Raw genomic sequence first — 20,270 nt, forward strand, 5'->3', positions numbered from 1 at the left:
AAACATGTGTGATGCACACGTAGGGCACCCGTGACACGACCACCACACATTGCATCCACACATGCACATACATACCTAACGCAGCACTATGTTACTGACACACACACACACACACAGGGGCTGCAGAGCTCTCTCCTTTCAGCTGAATATATTTATTATTTATTATTTATATCAATATCAATATTTCTTGTTGCTAAATAATTAACCACACAACTTTTTGTCTCATCAAACTAATTATTTGCGCCTCATCAGATTTTCCACCACAGTCAGCGTTCATGTCTATCTTCTCTTTTCTCCCAGGTGCCCCGGTGGCGGCAGCGGTGGCGGGGGGGGGCTCTGTGGGCGGGGCCGGTCTGGGCGCCGTGGTCCAGGCGGCTCTTCAGGCTCTGAAGTCGGTGGTGGCGTCTCCGATGAGCCGGCAGGAGAAGAGCCGCGGAGCCTGGAGGCTGCTGCTGAGATCGGCTCTGAACACGCTGCTGGGCCTCTGGGACGCCGGTACACCGGCAACGTTAGCGCTCTGGCTACGTTAGCGCTCTGGCTACGTTAGCCCTCTGGCTACGTTAGCGCTCTGGCTACGTTAGCGCTCTGGCTACGTTAGCACTCTGGCTACGTTAACGGCCTTTACACACCACGGGCGTTTAAAAACTAATGTCCTACAGGTTTTAACTTTGACAATGGACACCCATCCCTAATATGGACTTTAAAGCGCCCATATTCTGCTCATTTTCAGGTTCATAACTGTATTTTAAGGTTGTACCAGAATAGGTTTACATGGTTTAATTTTCAAAAAACACCATATTGTTGTTGTACTGCACAGCTCTCTCTCACTGCTGCAGATCCTCTTTTCACCTGGTTTCTGTTTTAGCTACAGAGTGAGACCTCTTTTCATTTTCTTCTTCTGTACTATCTTTGATTGCACTCGCACATGCTCAGTAGCTCAGATGTAGAGCATGTCAGCTAGCTAACTCTAGAGACAGTAAAAGAAAGGCTGTTTCTCCAACTTTGGTCAGTTACAAGGCAGGATCAGCTGGGAGACTTCTAAATGAGGGCGCACATGTAAGTAGTTCTTTTGGAGATTATGGTGAACTAGTGTGTGTTGTAGCAGTGCTTTGCTATTGAGAACGACGTAGCATGCTAGCGTTAGCGTTAGCCGGCTAGCGCTAACGCTACGAGCTAACGGTTGTGGTTAGCCAGCTCATTTCGGACTGTGACGTCACAGTCCGAGCCGATTTTGAACAGCTCACCAGGAGACTGAAGGCAGGACACATTCAGAAACCGTATCTCACTCAGAACACCATGGATGGATTTATTCAAAGTGTGTATGTGTGTGGAAGCACCAGAGACACAAAATAACACCCCAAATCACCAGAAAAAGTGTTTTTTTCATAATATGGGCACTTTAAGTATTTAGCATTTTTGTGATATTTATTGGTGACGACCTCGGTGTGTAAAGGCCTTAACTCAGAGAGAACTGTTTAAAAATGCAATGTAGTTGTGTGTGTGTGTGTGTATATATGTACTGTATGTATGTATGTATGTATCTGTGCATGTATGTGTGTGTATGTATGTATGAGGACATAAGGCACAAGTAATGATTTAATCTTTAATGTGTGTGCGCGTGCGTGTGTGCGTGTGTGTGTGTGTGCGTGCGTGCGCGTGTTTGTGTGTGTGTGTGTGCGTGCGCGTGCGTGTGTGTGTGTGCGTGTGTGTGTGTGTGCGTGTGTGTGCGTGTGCGCGTGTTTGTGTGTGTGTGTGCGTGGTTTGTGCGTATTGGTAATGGCGTGTGCGGCGTGTTTGTGTGTTTGTATTGTGCGGCGTGCGTATGCGTGCGCGTGCGCGTGGCGTGTTTGTGTGTATGCGTGTGTGTGTATGTGCATGTGTGTGTTTTGCGTGTGTGTGCGTGTGTGTGTGTGCGTGTGCGTGTGTGTGCGTGTTTGTGTGTGCGTGTGTGTGCGTGTGCGTGTGCGCGTGTGCGCGTGTGCGTGCGTGTGTGCGTGTGTGTGCGCGCGCGTGCGTGTGTGCGTGTGCGTGTGCGTGCGTGTGGCCGCGGTGTTTGTTGTTTGTAGCGTCTGCGTGTGTGTGTGCGTGTGTGCGTGTGGCGTGTTTGTGTGGTGTTTGCGTTTGGCGTGTGGCGTGCGTGTGTGCGTGTGCGCGGCGTGTCGGTGTGCGCGGTGTGTGTGGCGTTGTTATTGTGGTATTTTATTTTTTGGTGGCGTGTGTGTGTGTGTGTGTGTGTGTGTGTGTGTAGGAGACGGTGTTGTGGATCAGGTCAGTCTGCTCACGGCTCTGACCGTCTTCCTGCTGTCTGCTGGTCCTGACGTCTGCACCGTGGAGCCACTGCACGCGCTCTGTCTGCAGCGCTTCACCGCCGGCATGGACGCCAAAGACCCGCTGGTCAGTAGAGAGAGAGAGAGAGAGAGAAGAGAGGGGATGCATAGTATCCTGGATCCATGAAATAACTGGCCTTTAAAAATAAACATCTGCCTGCGTTCAGTTTTTATGCTCCACATATCTGGAACAAACTCCCAGAAACCTGTAGGTCCGCTCCAACTCTCAGTTCTTTTAAATCTAAGCTAAAGACCTATCTTTTTGATGTTGCTCTTCTTTAAATAATCTATTTTATTAACTTTAATTTCTTATACTGCACTGTAACTTTTATTCTTATACTGCACTATCAATTTTATTCTAGTCTTTTAATGTTTTTAATTTGTTTATTAATGTTTTTAAATTGTTTTCAATTGTTTTTAACCGCTCTTTAATGTTTTATGTAAAGCACTTTGAATTGCCCTGTTGCTGAAATGTGCTCTACAAATAAAGCTGCCTTGCCTTGCCTCTATGGGAATTTAACATAGGGGTGGAGTGACTTTTGTTGCCAGCGGTTTAGACATTAATGGCTGTGTGTGTTATACAAGCTGTACACTTCATACTTTACATTGGAGCAAAGTGGAAGTGTTAGATAAAGATATAATGAAATATTTACTAAAATGTGAGGGGTGTACTCACTTTTGTGAGATACTGTATATATATGTATATGTCTATGTATATATTTTTATATGTTCAAAATGAACTATAAACTAATGGAAGTGGTCTCTCTCTCTCTCTCTGCAGGTTGTGAGTCGCTGTTATCAGCTGTTAGCGTCGGTGTTCCAGGCTCAGCCCGACGTCGCCGTCCCGTACATCCAGGCGCTCGGACCGCCGCTGGTTCGATTCCTGCAGGTACTGAACCCCTCTCGGCTGTCAGAAGAGTCTTCTGTCACCTGCTAACGTTTCACCATGTTTGTATTTAACAAACTGTTGGGGGGGGTTATTCGAGCAGCTTCTCTGCCACAAGAGTTTCCTTCTGTTGGACGATCAGTGTGAAGTTTTAGTTCATGTTGTTTTCGAAACCAATTTAAAGACCAAAATATTCCTTTTAATGTCGAATGAAGTGGACTTTAATACCAGTGTTTATCGTCTACTTTAGGTTCAGTTAAGAAGACGTAGATTGTGAGTTTGCTCCAAATTTAACTTCCCTGTGAAAAGGAGGAAATAGTTTTTGTAGCAACGGGATTTAAGAGTCTAAAGATTACGGTCGTAGTCAAAAATTACTCCCACAGATTATTATCAGAATAGTTGGTGATTTATTTAATAGTTGACGACTAATCGATTCATCTTTGCCGCTCTACACTTCATGTAAGTTTTAAGTAAGTATGAACGTAGGGAAGAAAAGAAGAGGAAGGAAAGAAGGATGAAAGAAAGGAGGCAACGATGGAAAGGAAGAATAAATAAGGAAGGATGGAAAAGGGGAAGATACGAAATAAGACGGAAGAAAGGAAGTACGTAGGGAAGGAGGAAGGAAAGGAAGGAAGGATGAAAGGAAAGTGGATTTAGTTTACTGTCACAGAGGAGAAAAGAAATTAGTTACAAGTTTACCTATTTTATCATAAAAAATGACTCAGACTGATTAATGGATTATCAGAATAGTTATTTTGTTAATTTAATAGTTGATAACTGATCCATTAATGTTTGCAGCTCCAGTTATTCTCTGTTGTGTCCTTAGTCATTACACTAACCTTTCCCATTGCACATACTATATATTCTTCACACATTCTGCACTCAATCCATTGTATGTATATAATTGTTTTCTGTGTTCATTGTTTATTTCATAGTTTCTTTGTGTATGTTGGCACCGTTCACCGAGACAAGTTCCACATTAAAGGAGAATTCCGTCCGATTTTTACCTGAATCTTTCTCTGCATTTCTTTCCTTCCCTTCCTCCTTCCTTACGCACATCCTTCCTTCCTTCCCTTCTCCTTTAAGTGTACTTAATGTGGCAATAAAGCTTTTTGTGGTTGTGATTGTGTTTGCCTGCCAGAGGGCGGAGCGGAGTCGTCCTCAGAGTGCCGAGGAGTTGTTGGGAGTCCTGGAGGGAGTCCGAGCGATGGAGGCGCTGGTCCAAGCCGCGGACGAGTCCCAGCGTGAGATTCTTTGTGTTATTAGAAAAAAAATCTCAGCAGAAAACACTTTAAAGGTCCCATGACATGGTGCTCTTTGGATGCTTTTATATAGACCTTACTGGTCCCCTAATGCTGTATCTGAAGTCTCTTTTATATAGACCCTAGTGGTCCCCTAATACTGTATCTGAAGTCTCTTTTATATAGACCTTACTGGTCCCCTAATACTGTATCTGAAGTCTCTTTTATATAGACCCTAGTGGTCCCCTAATACTGTATCTGAAGTCTCTTTTATATAGACCTTAGTGGTCCCCTAATACTGTATCTGAAGTATCTTTTATATAGACCTTAGTGGTCCCCTAATACTGTATCTGAAGTCTCTTTTATATAGACCTTAGTGGTCCCCTAATACTGTATCTGAAGTCTCTTTCCCAAAATTCAGCCTTGGTGCAGAATTACAGCCACTAGAGCCAGTCCTACAATGAGCTTTCCTTAGGATGTACCATTTCTGTGTCTGCAGCTATTGAGGAGGAGAGGGGGGGGTGCAAGGTGGAGGGTGGGGGTGTGGTCTTGACCAACTGCCACTTTGCTCGTTTGAAAGCCATGATGTCTCTCTCTCATGGGTGGGCCAAATTCTCTGGGCGGGATAAGCAGAGAAAGGGGAGGTAACCTTTCTCCTTATGACCTCATAAGGAGAAGATTCCTGATTGGTCCATCTGAGCTTTAATTTTCTCAAAGGCAGAGCAGGATACCCAGGGCTCGGTTTACACCTATCACCATTTCTAGCCACTGGGGGACCATAGGCAGGCTGGGGGAACTCATATTAATGTTAAAAAACCTCATAAAGTGACATTTTCATGCCATGGGACCTTTAAAATGTAACTTTAACAGAATAGTGAAAGCAGCAGAACTGAGAAACTTTAACATCTGTGTATGGTTATCATCATATTCAACAACGTTAGCACATATATTTCCTCATATCGTCCAGCCTTAACACAGACATTATGGCCTGTTGTTTTGTGCCTTCAGGTGCTCCGCTGGTGGCCATCTTGTTTCCTCTCCTCGTCTCCTTCCTGCTGGATGAAAACGCTCTGGGCTCGGCGCCCGCCGCGTCCCGTTCTCTCCACCAGGCGGCGCTCAAAGACCTGATGCGCCTCGGCCCGCAGCACTCAGCCGTGTTCAGGTAAACACACCTTACATTCACACAGATTATAGTATATACACACTTTACACACGTATTATAGTATATACACACCTTACACACAGATTATAGTATATACACAGTTTACACACAGAGATTATAGTATATACACACCTTACACACAGAGATTATAGTATATACACACTTTACACACAGAGATTATAGTATATACACACCTTACACACAGAGATTATAGTATATACACACTTTACACACAGAGATTATAGTATATACACACCTTACACACAGAGATTATAGTATATACACACCTTACACACAGAGATTATAGTATATACACACAGAGATTATAGTATATACACACTTTACACACAGATTATAGTATATACACACTTTACACACACAGATTATAGTATATACACACTTTACACACACAGATTATAGTATATACACACCTTACACACACAGATTATAGTATATACACACTTTACACACACAGATTATAGTATATATACACCTTACACACAGAGATTATAGTAGATACACACTTTACACACACAGATTATAGTATATACACACCTTACACACAGAGATTATAGTATATACACACAGAGATTATAGTATATACACACTTTACACACAGATTATAGTATATACACACTTTACACACACAGATTATAGTATATACACACCTTACACACACAGATTATAGTATATACACACCTTACACACACAGATTATAGTATATATACACCTTACACACAGAGATTATAGTAGATACACACTTTACACACACAGATTATAGTATATACACACTTTACACACACAGATTATAGTATATATACACCTTACACACAGAGATTATAGTAGATACACACTTTACACACACAGATTATAGTATATACACACTTTACACACACAGATTATAGTATATACACACCTTACACACACAGATTATAGTATATACACACTTTACACACACAGATTATAGTATATACACACTTTACACACACAGATTATAGTATATACACACCTTACACACACAGATTATAGTATATACACACTTTACACACACAGATTATAGTATATACACACTTTACACACACAGATTATAGTATATACACACACACACACACCCACAAACACATACACACACACTCAGAAGGAACTGATAACTTGGTGTGATTCTGAAGAAAACCTTATTTTGACATGAAGTCTTAGAGGTTATATTTTATGAGCCTTGTTATTGGCTGTGGTTTATTAACTGTCCCTAACGATGAGAACTATGAGGACAGAATCAGCAGCAGCTCAGGGTCGATGATGCCTTGATGTGTTTTCTGTCCCGCAGGTCGCTCATCGCCTCGTCTCCTGCGCTCAAGTCTCGACTGGAAGCCGCCGTCAAGGGCAACCAGGAGAGTCTGAGCGCTAAAGCTAGCAGCGCTAACCCCGCCGCCAAGTCCTCCCCCAGCATCACGCTCAAAACCAACTTCCTGTGAGGCCACTTCCTGCTGCTGCGTTCACTGACCCCATCGGGACAAACGCTACTCTGGGAATCTGGAGCGGTAATACGAGCAGACACCCTGACAGAAGAATAACAGACAGTTTGGGTTCAGAGCTGCAACTAGCGGTTATTTCCACCCTGGATTAATGTGTGGGTTATTTTCTGGATGAATGGATGAGTAGTTGGTAGGGGTGGGAATCACCAGAGGCCTCACGATACGATATCATCACGATACTTATGTCACGATACCGATATTATTGCGATTTTAAAGATATTGCAATATTCTGCGATATATTGCAATTCATTACCTTTTTTCCAATTTTAAATGATGTCCCTAAAAGAAAATCTGTTTTATCTAAAAAGCAACAGTGACATCATGACTTTGCGTAAACATACACTCCACTTTCCTAAAGCCAAATGGCGTGTTATCTGTAAGCTGATCTACTTTTAAAGTGCCCATATTATGAAAAAATCCCTTTTTCTGGGATTTGGGGTGTTATTTTGTGTCTCTGGTGCTTCGACACACATACACACTTTGAAAACATCCATCCATGGTGTTCTGAGTGAGATCTGGTTTCTGAATGTGTCCTGCCTTCAGTCTCCTGGTGAGCTGGTCAAAATCTGCACGGCTTTCTACGGCACTAGCCGAAACGAGCTGGCTAACCGCAACCGTTAGCATGCTAGCACTAACATGCTACCTCGTTCTCAATAGCAAAGCACTGCTACAACACACACAAGTTCACCATAATCTCCAGAAGAACTACTTCCATGTGCTCCCTGGTTTAGAAGAAGTCTCCCAGCTGATCCTGCCTTGGAACTGACTGAAGTTGGAGAAACAGCCTTTCTTTTACTGTCTATGGAGCTAGCTGACATGAGCTACGATCTGAGCTACTGAGCATGTGCGAGTGCAATCAAAGATAGTACAGAAGAAGAAGAAGAAAAGAGGTCTCACTCTGTAGCTAAAACAGAGACCTGAACACAGGGTGAAAAGAGGAGCTGCAGCAATGTGCATTACAACAAAAATATGGTGTTTTTAGAAAATTAAACCATGTAAACCTATTCTGGTACAACCTTAAAATACAATTATGAACCTGAAAATGAGCAGAATATGGGCGCTTTAAGTCTTTTTTTAAATGTTCCTGTCTCATATCTCAGTACCTGAATCTCCAGACTGATGTCATGAAGTGGCGTATGTACGACACGCCAATTCGTGCGCCATTATTGGCGTTTATCAAGACGCGTTTGGCCTCCGTTGACTTACATTACCTTGAGATTGCGTGCGAATTGACGCCGTAGCGAGTAGTATGAAAGGGCGAAAATCCGCGTAGGGGGTTGGTCGGGGGGGGGGTCAAACACAGGACTTTCACCCAGGAGACCGGAGATCTGGTCCCACGTGTGGCGTTTCCTAAACCCAACCGTAGCCTTGTGAGAACACGCCACGTGGCTAAAGGAAAGTGGGCGTGTATGTTTACGCAAAGTCATGATGTCACGTTGGAATCTCTGTGTGTACTGTCACGTTTTTCACTTTATTCAAAGTTTATAAATATCAACGTTTTGTCGCCTTTTGCGGACGTTTCTTTCCACTTTTTTTCCGACAAAAAGCGAAAAAATGGACAAAAAGTGAGTTTGGTTTGAGTTTTATTAACAGATTTGTTTCTAAAATCAGATTCAACTGAATCAAACTGACGTTTATGGGAGAAAAATCTCTGATTAGGACGTTCGTATTGTTAACAGATGTTAAAAATGACTCAAACTGAGTAATTGAGTTAATATAATAGTTGACAGTTTATCAATGAAACCCTAAGAAATAGCAGATTGTCTTGTGGCCTTTCTGATAATGCTGGTTTCCCAGAGAGTCAAACAAACTAAAAAGTCAAATGTTTAATTATAAGACTTTAATCTCCAAATTTTGACTTTTCTCAAGAAGAAACCTAAAGGATGGGTGTACATTTACAGGCAGAGAGTTTGACCAATCACAGGAGAGCATCTCAGAGTCAGCTGAGGCGTTCTCCGACAGTTAGACTCCACCCACCTGGCACTACAAGTACACCGAATCGAACGCTGCTGTTCCATCAGTCTGTCAATGAAAGGGAGGCTTTTATTTTGAAGTAATTGTCATCTCTGTCAATGAAAGGGAGGCTTTTATTTTGAAGTAATTGTCATCTGTCAATGAAAGGGAGGCTTTTATTTTGAAGTAATTGTCATCTTTGTGTACATAAGTAGGAGAACAAGCTTCCTGTATCACTAACAGTACGGCTTCTCAAACGTATCGCTCAAAGGTCCGCAGCTCAGCTTTCTTGTCGACAGTTTTCTGCCATTTTCAAACGTTTTTGTGAATGGTTTTTTTTTCGACATTTTTTCCAGACTTTTTTTCAAAGTTCTTTTCAATGTTTTGCCTTTTTTCCAGATATTTTTTCCACATGAGACACACAAACAGAAAACAAAAAAAAAAAAAAACAAAAAAAAAAAAAAAAAAAAAAAAAAAAAAAAAAAAAAAAAAAAAAAAACACACAACACATTTTTTTTTTTTTTTTATTAAACATTTTTTAACTATTATTAAAAAAAAAAAAAAAAAAAAAAAAAAAAAAAAACCACACCCCCCCCCCCTTTTTTTTTTTTTTTTTTTTTCCCTCTTTTTTTTTATCGATATTGGAAATGTATTAAAATTAAAATGAAAATTAACACTTGTTATGAATGAATGTTGATAACAGAAGAGCTCCCAGCGGTACCTTTTCGCTGAGCTTCATGTGGTACAAGTACTGCAGTATTCTCTTCTTCACATAGTAAAAATGCAGTTTTTTTGTCATTTTTTTTCAACGTTTTCTTTGACTTTTGTGTTCCTTTTTTGAGGTTTTGTTGCTTCTTTTTTGAAATTGATCACTAGAAAATTATTTCAAAATGGAAAACGTAACCCTTGTTAAGGTTTTGTATCATAACAGGAACTACGGGACGCTTGGTCCGGACTTTGAGAATGAATGTATGTCAATAACAGAAGGGCTCGGAGAGGGAGAGGGCGTTTATTTTTTAGGAAAATGTGGATTTGTTGTGTTTGAATGTCTGACAAATAACATAAAAACACAAGCGAAAGACTCTCTGATTGTTATTAATCACACGCTGGCCTGTAAAGGGACGATTTAGTCATCAGCACTTTAGTTTAACAACACTACAATATATATATATATATATATATATAAGCCACGTACAGGGGGCGGAGCCAGTGGTGGGTCATGTGGGCGGGGCCATAAGGATGAAACCATGGGGCAGAGACTGGTGCGAACAACAATCTTTAAAATTGGTCCAGTATTGAGCGTGAACTCTACAGGATGATTCCTTATCCTTAGCGACTTATTCCCAAGTGATGTACAGATTTTTAGATATTCTGTTATCTCAAACGGTTTGAAAAACACTTCATATATCTTCATATATCTTCATATATCTTCATATATCTTCATATATCTTCCATTAATGGGAAACATATCTCCCCCACCCCCCCAAATATTTTTACGCCTGGCTCCGCCCCCGACCACAACGTGTTCGATCACTTTGAAGAATGTACACTTGTTTGGACTTTTATTAAAAACATTTTAAAAATCTCAGTCACAATCAATCAAACACTTCAGATTTACCTGCAATGAGTTAAAAAAGCAGAAGACTGTGAACTGTACACACACAGACACACACACAGACACACACACACAGACACACACACACAGACACACACACAGACACACACACAGACACACACACAGACACACAGAACACACACACAGACACACAGACACACAGACACACACTGTGAACTGTACAGGTATGAATGAGTTAACACATTCTCTAACAGCAGCGAAGGAATAAAACATGTTTTCTTCTGACTCAGTTTCCAGTTTGACTCAGTGTCCTCGGACTTTGAGAATGAATGTATGTCAATAACAGAAGGGCTCGGAGAGGGAGAGGGGGTTTATATTTTAGGAAAATGTGGATTTGTTGTGTTTGAATGTCTGACAAATAACATAAAAACACAAGCGAAAGACTCTCTGATTGTTATTAATCACACGCTGGCCTGTAAAGGGACGATTTAGTCATCTGGGGTCTCATTTATAAACGTGGCGTACGCACAAAACGGGGCTGAAAATGTGCGTACGCCACTTCCCACGCAAAGGTTGTGATTTATAAAAAAAAAAACTTGACGGGAGAATGTGCGGTCCTCCACGCAAACTCTGGCCCATGCGTACGCACATTTTGTAGACAATGGGAATTGACTGCAGAAAGTAAATGGAAATAACGATTACTCATTACATTTTCAAGTATTGTTACCTCACGCACATTTTTTCACTTCATATCATCCACGTTACCATGAAGATTAAATCCAGCAGTGTTATTTGCGCTTGTACTGAGGGATAATTGTTCCATAAACACCTCCAACTCAAATCTTAAATCAAAACTCGTTAATATTTAATCGGCGCTGTCTCGCCGTCACATTGTCCGCTATGGAGCACAGGAGGAGGAGATGGCCCGACTGCATGGATTACAGGATAGCATCAAATACCCTACCATTAGATAACGGTAGAGCACAGTGTAAATAACTAAATATCTGTCTTTATTACTGTGCATATATCATCAAATGTCAAAGTCTGGAAATACAGCTGTTAAAGGTACAATATGTAACATTTCTGCATTAAAATGTCTAAAAACGACCATACCTATGTTATATATTTTTATGAGTTGTGTTCTTACACTATCCCAAATGTTTCAACCAAATGTCAAACCCAGAGAAATCTGTTCTTTTATTTTCAGACACGGGACATTTCCTTTAGTCGCCCGTCAGTGGCGTCATATATCCTCTCACCCTCCAGTTACTCGTAAGTAATTTAGTAATTGTAAATCATTAAATTTCACAGAAAAAAATACTCGTAACCGTAACACTCTTTTTTTTGCCACACAGCATCATTTTGTGATTAATTATATGCCACTTTTTATTACTATAATACAACAGAGACCTTATTTATTGATGCATTTCAGTATCGATCCAGCTTAACGTTACTACAATGTGCTGGTTGACAAGTAGCTAACGTTGATGCTAATGCTTGGTGGGTAACATTATAGGGTTACAACATCGTTCACTCAGCCTGTCTCTATACGATAGCTGTCTTTACGGATAGCTAAATTACCCGACTTGAGGTTTTAACCCTCCACTATTTTGTAGCCAGAAGTGACCTTTCATTTGTTTCTTGGTTTCTTTTTTGAGTAATAATACAGCCTTTGTTACCTTCACTTTTAATCAGTAGCAGCACAGTCGTGGGGCTTTCATATGGATTTTAATGGTTTTTAATTGTTTAACTGTAAATTGACGAAGCCTCAGGCCACACTATCTTTTAACCTTTTAACCGGGGCCTGGCTAAAACAGGGATTTATTGTTGTATTTTGGTTGTGGCAAAATGGTGGCTGCACTTAAATACAAAGCTGTGGCAAGAGCTTGCCACAAAAAAGTAAGAAAACACATCCCTTACTTCTTCTGTCCCTTCCTCACTGATGATATGTTAGTCATTAAATTAATTGGTGATATAAAGCACCATTATTGATATTATAACAATGTATCAAATGACAATGACAGTGAAGAAAAATGCAACGATGTGAAAGGGGTCTCTTATAGTGATTACCATACGAATAATTATCACCTGAATCTGCAGCCCTCTCTTAAAGAGCTGAACATTGAGTTTCAGCTCATTCTTTAACAACTTTACTGTTGTGGTTCGCTGTTAGAGCTCTCAAACGGTCATTTTCAGACCACAGCAGGCAGATTCTTTGAGTGAAGAAGCTCTAAAAACCCACCAGAACACTACCTGTTCACCATAAATTGACAGAAAGACGAAGTTAGCGACTAGCTGGTGAACATAGTGATCATTTAGCAGCTAAATAGCCAATAGACCTTTTTCACAGCAGACATTTTGACTTGTCAAAGTAGGTAAAGCACAGGTGAAATTGATAGCATTAAGGTTACTTTTATTAAGTGTCCAAGTAAGCTTCAGTGAGCTAGCCACAATACCAGGGTCTCCACTAAGTGGAATTCAGCCAACATGTCTGCAGTGAAAAAGGCCAGAGGCCACACACAGTGCTAAATAAAGTGAATATTGGATTTACCTTCATGGCCAGAAACATAACTAGAAATAAATGCTCAATAACTGCTAAAAGGTGATATGTCTTTGTTGTGTTCACAGCCTGTCTCTGCTGCCATAAGTGGCCAAAAAATCTGTTGCAGGTTTAAAGATATTAACTAATGGAGCTTTAAATTGTGCAGATATATGTCCGTTATCTTTTTCTGTGACGTATAAAAGCAACAATCTGTGAAACAATGATAGTGAGTCATCTTCGTTTTATTTAAACTGACAACATTGTCAAATTAGTCACATTGATTATAATTGTTAAAAGTATTTTTTGGAACAATAGACTGATATGATATGATGATGAATATTTAATGCAATCCAAACAATTGTAAATTGATCAAGTGCAAATTTAGAGTAACTCAACAATTTTCTTATTGCATGTGAAATGTCTGATAAATGACAGAGCATTTTATAGTTAACCACACATTAGACATCTCTTTGGGCCATTAATACTGGGTTTGATCCAGGTGATGTATTCACAGACGTCCACAAATACAGGTCGAACACAGCCTACTGCTTTTTTAATTGTTTCACCAATAATGACACCATATATCCTGTTATTGTACACCACTCCTCCACCAGAGTCACCCTGTGAAAGAGATGTATACAGTTAGTTGTTAGTTACAGACTTGTATATTATTTATTGAAATACTTATTTATATTAAAGTGGTAAAACTTGTATTGACTGTAAAAATATATAAGGTTGGAAGCCATGCCAACTTACTGGACATGTAGCCACTTTAGGGAGCTCTGTAATATCTCGGCCGTAGAATACGTGCATTTGTGACAAAGTTGAATAGATGGCAACCGTAGTCTTAGCACATTGGAGGGTAGTTGATGGAACAGCTATTAGATGAGAACAGAACAAAAGAGTTTGTTTCTACCAAATAAAAAAGCATCATATTCTTACATGGTACACAGAAAAATGAACAGAACTCGGCTGTAACTTTTCATTGAAATCTGTAAACTTATTTATACTTCTATAAAATGTATCCAAATATTTTTATGAATAAACAGCATTTTTTATTAAGTCATTTATCTGATTTTGAGATATGTCAAACTATGCTAAGTTGAGAAGAAGGGTATTGGCAGATTTATGTTTTATTAAGTATATACATGAATATATTTAACAACAATTAAATTTTTAGGATAAAAACATTTATTCAATGTAAATGTGTTAGCAATGTTGCCAAATAAAAAAACAAAAAAGGGATAATAAGAACACTAACTGATAAACATACATATTTGTTATTCTAAAATAAAGAAAGATTGATCTCTTACCGTTAGGAGCTTTAGTTGTAGCTGCATAACCTGCAATCTGAACTTCCTTCCCTCTGAAATACAATAAAAAGAAAATAAGAAAGCGTTTTTATAACGTTTTTATATTCTTTTCTTGTTTGATTGCTAAAATTATTTAAAAACAAACCACTAATGACTTAACATTTACAAAAATATTCTACATGAATTTCTCATTTTGAGTTCCTAAAAAGTTGAGCTTTAAGTCTTATTAAAAGGAAAATATCATGACTCACAGAGGCACACGAGGCGGAGCTGTACAGTCAGGAAGTTGTACAGGGTGAATAGTAGTAGTAGGGTTCTTTAGCTTCAGCAGCATGAAGTCATGGTCAGGATGATAGATGTCATAGTCTATGATTTTTTCTTCTGTTCCTGGACCTGGATGCACACCTACAACTGCTGTCACAGTCCTACAAAAAAGTAAAGGTTAAAAAGAAACATTTAAATACAAATAATAATAATAATAATTGTAACATTTTAGGTCAATAATTACTGAACATGAACATAAGCTATTCTATCTTCACTTTGGGAAAGTAGTTTTATCAACATAAAACCAATACTGATTACTGCTTCAGGACTTTCAGATTGAGTTTATAACCGAGACATTCTGTATATTGTTACTAGTTTAACTTTCTCAACTAGTCACTTTCTCACCATCCTGGCCCATCCTCCCAGCAGTGAAGTGCAGTCAGAATCCACTGGTTACTGATCAGAGATCCACCACAGAGGGATCTACGGTTACCGTTTCTCCATATCAACTTCACATGGTACAGACGATCAGTCTTATCACATTCTTGACCTCCAACGATTCTCTTCTGCAGATCCAGGACTGAGCTCACTGTGACACCTGGAACAGAAAGTCCTCCACCAGCTTACTGTGTGTTAAAGCACTGGTTGTTGTAGAGAACAACTTATTCATTCTCTAGAAGATGATCAATATAAATGTACATGGTGAACTGTGCCAAAGGTTGTGTGTGTGTGTGTGTGTGTGTGTGTGTGTGTGTGTGTGTGTGTGTGTGTGTGTGTGTGTGTGTGTGTGTGTGTGTGTGTGTGTGTGTGTGTTGTGTGTGTGTGTGTTGGAATTGAAGCAGAATTACAGTTTTTTACAATTAATAACACACATTCCTCTATACTGAGTTCATTTTACAAAACTGTTCAGACAGTTCTCTTTACTGATTCTCTTTACTGATATGAAGGTCAATAATGCAACCAAAACATCTCATAATACGTGTAAGAGGACAGGCAAGTCTACAGCTTCACCCGAAAGTGAGGTTAATCTTTCATAAACTGCCTTTTCAAAACCATTCACAAAACTGGTTAGAGAGCTCCAAAATCCCGTTTCCACTGTCAAGACTGCTGAGGTAGTGAGGAGCTCCCAGTCACTTTCTAATTGAGCTCTTGTTTCTATATTGAAATATGTACATCACTGTTAATGACAACATCTTTTGTGGCAGCAGAACAAACTTGCGGCACCACAGTTTCAGTTTTCTTGAATGGCCTCATAACTAAACTTCTAGCTGCCTTTTCTAGAGCGGACACAGGCGAGAGCCATATTGAAAACTGCCAATATTGCATATAGGTACAACTGAGAAATATCTTTGTCAGGCATCGCTTCTGCCTCAGTCGGAGGCCGCTTTACACCTCCAACTGATCTCAAATTCATCTGTCAGGATATTACTGTAATAGTCATCAGAAGAAGAGACCACATCACACTGGCTTCATATAGATTTTGGAATTGATTTTAAACCAGGGGGGGGTAAGCTTCGCTTCAGAATTCGTAGCTCCTATGGCGCCATTCTGATGCCAACAAGCCATCACCTCCCGTTAGCATCCCATTGACTCCCATTCATTCTGACGTCACTTTGACAGAGAATAACTTTACATCTGAAGTGTTTAAAGACTCTATTTGTCCGTTGTTTATTGTTATATTATGGCTCCGTAGCAGACGCTTTTATAACAATAGGCTAACGATTGGGTCATAACCACGAGACTTACTGTCACACAGTAGAGGAATTACCGTATAGTACAGGAGAAGCTCTCAGGCAGTTTGGACTTCCATTATCTGTTTAGGTTTAATGACTAATGTTAACTAGCATGTTAGTGATCAGTAATTAGCCTGTGCCTATGTTATCTCCTTACATATACCTACGCTCTCCGTCTCTGTAAGATTGGGAATGATTGAGATTTCTCTCGGCACAGCTACCAGAAGACTTCACACTTTCAGACAGGTTGCTCACGTCACATCTACGTCTTCAAGCTCAGTTGGAGGCTGCTCAGTAACGCTCAGCCAGCACCGGGAAAGAGACTTCTGATATCCTTCACTGGTCTCTGGTCCAGAGACTCGGGGTCTGCTGGTCCATTATATATACTGTCTATGTTTTAAACATATTATTGCTTACTTTTAAAACGGATACATAATATGAACGTTTGATGGATTAACTCAACTTAAAATACATAAAGCAAACGTGTAAGCATTAGATGACTACTCACCAGCCCACAGCAAAAGAAGAAGACACACAGGAGTTATGCCACCCATCTTTGCCGATGACTGACCTCCTGGTGTAACGATGATGCCTTTTTAAATCTGTTCCCACTGTCCTGTTGGCCGTCGAGCCACCAATCACCTCATGAAGTTTTATCAACACAATCCCATTGGCTACTAACGTCTGAACTTTTGCATATTTTTTATGACTTATCAAGTGTTCCTGCCCAGCGGCAAGAAAAAATCATCTGACATACAGAGAAGAAAAACCTAATCTCAGGCATATTCCATTCTGCAGACATTAGACCAACACAAAACTGCCATCATTGTAAATTCAAGTAGATGAACACAAATTGTCTTTAGGTTTATTAATAAGAACATGAGTGTTGAACGAGAGTATGTGAAAATCCAAAAAACAATTAAAACTATACTCCTGCTTTTTGAAATATATTTGCTTTTTGAAATGCATTTGTATTAATCCAAAAAACAGCTACAACTATACTTCTGCTTTTGAAACTATAATACTGCCTTGGATTTTGGTTTATGAGTGCTAATGTGCCTTTAGAAATATAATCATGCTAAGTTTTTGTGTTACTGATATTGCTATAAACATGCTTAGAGACATTTTAGTGTGAGTTACTGTGTGAAGCTGCCTATTTGACACCGCAGTTGTGAAGAGGAAGTGTCTGCAAGAGGCTTCAGATGCATAAATTGCTTTGTGTTACTGTCTGTCTGAACCTGCACAGCTAGAAAGAGGAAGTCCTGTTGGGGCCCTGTATACATGCACTTGGGGGTTAGGCTCTGGGTGCACATAGGGGAGAAAAAGATTACTGCTTTGACCTATTGATCAATGCAGTCGATGTTAGATAGCAACATGCATATGCATAAAGGAAATATCGTCATGTGAGATGTTTCTACGTATATCCAATCTGATGCTTGCTTTAAGACTGTATTACCATGTAAGGTGAAACAAATGTGAAAGAACACACCTCACTGTGATGGGGGGTTGAACCCCAAGAAATGTACATATAAAAATGGGTGCTTTGCCAAAAAGCGTCCCTTGGGCTCGTTTTCTGCTCTCTTGACCGATTCCCTTGCTGGAGGGATCTCCTGTGTCTTAGAGCATTTTTCAGTGATTGAACTCTGTTCATTTTTTCATTTATTTTGTTTTCTTGTTAACTTTTTGTTTAAAAAAAAAAAAATAAACCACCTGTGTTCGTCTTGAGCAAGGTGACCCAAAAAACCTTGTGAGTCTTTTTTTGCTCTTTTAGAAGACTTTTTTCCTTCTCTCCTTTTTCTCCTTTTTTTGCCCAAAAGGGGAAGAGGTGTCCTCTTTAACCGAGCGGTTTGCAGCCACCCCGGGGACCGACCTGACCAGCAGACCTTTGATCCTCCAGCTGATCAGAAGCTTCTGTGACCACGGCAGAAGTGGCTGTCCGAGTGTGAGTAATCAATTGTAATAGTTTGGTTGTAAAGATCTCCTGTGTGCTGTGTATTTCACATACGGGGGACATCTAGGTTGTCGATCAAAAGCCTCTGGTCTCGTCATCGGGTTTCCAGTAGCGAGAACCCGCGAATGCGGGGGTGTGTGTGTCTCTCTAAAAATAATCTAAACCATAGGGAAGTATTTCAATTAATTCCTTTGAACTTATTATTATTTATAATACAATATTTATAGTATTTTAACCTATAATGTTTCAATACCTACGGTAATAACCATAGGGAAGTATCTGAAACAACTCCTCTAATATAGGCTTAACCATCCGCCCCGCTGACAGTATCTGTAACGGCTGTACGGCTGAAGAGGGCTTAGAGGGTTATCGGGGGGGAGAAGGGGGGTTGGCTTTAAAAGAAAAAGCGATACTATGCCTCGATAACTGTCACATCGTTCCACATGGCGCCCATAACGTGGGGCAATGCGTTAAAAACTGTGATGCTACGTTATAAAAATAACTAGGAAAAGTTATAAAAATAACTAGTACAGGGAACAACCCTCTCCGTGAACCATCACCTTTTCGTGGTGGAGAGGTTTGTGTGTCTCTGTGAACCTGAGGGCTGTGTTGTCTGGAGCTTTGTGCTCCTGGTAGGGTCTCCCAAGGCAAAGTGGTTTCAAGTGAGGGGCCAGACAAAGAATGGTTCAAAAACCCCTATGAATAAACGAGGTAGAGATGGAGTGACCCTGCCCGGAGGAAGCCCGGGGCCCCCGTCTGGAGCCAGGCCCAGATGGCGGGCTCGTCGGCGAGCGCCTGGTGGCCGGGTTTGCCACGGAGCCCGGTCGGGTACAGCCCGAAGAAGCAACATGGCAACTCCCTCTTCATCCCATGGGCACACCACCTGTGGGAGGAACCGCTGGGGTCGGGTGCGCTGCCACATGGGTGGCAGTGAAGGTCAGGGGCCTCGATGGACCAGACCCGGGCAGCAGACGCTGGCTCTGGGACGCGTGGAACGTCACCTCTCTGTGGGGGAAGGAGGCGGAACTGGTGCGGGAGGTGGAGCGCTACCGGTTAGATCTGGTGGGGCTTACCTCTACGCACAGTCTCGGTTCTGGAACCGTACTCCTGGATAGGGGTTGGACTCTTTTCTTCTCCAGAGTTGCCCAGGGTGTGAGGCGCCGGGCGGGTGTGGGGATACTAACAAGCCCCCGGCTGAGCGCCGCTACGTTGGAGTTTACCCCGGTGGACGAGAGGGTGCGGCCTTACGCCTGCGCGGGTTGTGGGGGAAAACTCTGACTGTTGTTTGTGCATATGCACCAAACAGGAGTTCGGAGTATTCGGCCTTCTTGGAGACCTTGACTGGAGTCCTGCATGGGGGCGCCAGTGGGGGACTCCATTGTTCTGCTGGGGGACTTCAACGCGACGTGGCAATGATGGAGACACCTGGAGAGGCGGGATTGGGAGGAACGGCCTCCTTGATCTAAACCAGAGTGGTTGTTTGTTGTTGGACTTCTGTGCTAGTCATGGATTGTCAATAACAAACACCATGTTCGAACATAGGGATGCTTATAAGTGTACCTGGTACCAGAGCACCCTAGGCGAAAGGTCAATGATCGATTTTATAATCGTTGTCTGATCGGAGGCCCGTATGTGTTTGGACAATCGGGTAGAAGAGGGGCAGAGCTGTCAACTGATCACCATCTGGTGGTGAGTTGGGTCAGGGGTTGGGGAAGACTCTGGACAGACCTGGTAAGCCCAAACGTGTAGTGCGGGTAAATTGGGAACGTCTGGAGGAGGCCCCTGTCCAA

General features: G+C 41.1%; 2 protein-coding genes across 2 annotated transcripts in view; one reads left to right on the forward strand and one right to left on the reverse strand.

Annotated features, from left to right (window-relative positions):
* Window positions 1–7,347, forward strand: part of heatr5a (HEAT repeat containing 5a) — an 8,284-nt gene extending 937 nt beyond the window's left edge. The window contains exons 3-8 of the mRNA XM_039786102.1: window positions 301–495; window positions 2,249–2,394; window positions 3,109–3,216; window positions 4,355–4,457; window positions 5,463–5,616; window positions 6,941–7,347. Of these exons, the coding sequence (XP_039642036.1) occupies window positions 411–495; window positions 2,249–2,394; window positions 3,109–3,216; window positions 4,355–4,457; window positions 5,463–5,616; window positions 6,941–7,088 (744 nt within the window). The 5' untranslated portion in view covers window positions 301–410 and the 3' untranslated portion in view covers window positions 7,089–7,347. The remainder of the gene's footprint in view (window positions 1–300; window positions 496–2,248; window positions 2,395–3,108; window positions 3,217–4,354; window positions 4,458–5,462; window positions 5,617–6,940) is intronic.
* Window positions 7,348–13,443: 6,096 nt separating this feature from the next.
* LOC120549293 (anionic trypsin-like) lies at window positions 13,444–17,085 on the reverse strand. Its single transcript, XM_039786103.1, has 6 exons — window positions 17,038–17,085; window positions 15,202–15,394; window positions 14,784–14,957; window positions 14,533–14,585; window positions 13,976–14,097; window positions 13,444–13,840 (listed from the first exon to the last, which is right to left on the reverse strand). Exons 1-6 carry the CDS (start codon window positions 17,081–17,083, stop codon window positions 13,667–13,669), a joined length of 762 nt encoding a protein of 253 aa, XP_039642037.1. The 5' UTR covers window positions 17,084–17,085; the 3' UTR covers window positions 13,444–13,666.
* Window positions 17,086–20,270: the final 3,185 nt, after the last annotated feature.

The sequence above is a fragment of the Perca fluviatilis genome, chromosome 20 (assembly GCF_010015445.1).
Source record: "Perca fluviatilis chromosome 20, GENO_Pfluv_1.0, whole genome shotgun sequence".
NCBI lineage: Eukaryota > Metazoa > Chordata > Actinopteri > Perciformes > Percidae > Perca > Perca fluviatilis.

Excerpts from the sequence above, each read along its gene's own strand:
- LOC120549293 (XM_039786103.1), bottom strand. The coding sequence starts at position 17,083 with ATGGGTGGCATAACTCCTGTGTGTCTTCTTCTTTTGCTGTGGGCTG. Across the intron at positions 14,586-14,783 it reads GCTCCGCCTCGTGTGCCTCT|AGGGAAGGAAGTTCAGATTG; the intron begins GTGAGTCATGAT and ends ATTGTATTTCAG. Across the intron at positions 14,098-14,532 it reads TACAACTAAAGCTCCTAACG|CTGTTCCATCAACTACCCTC; the intron begins GTAAGAGATCAA and ends CTCATCTAATAG.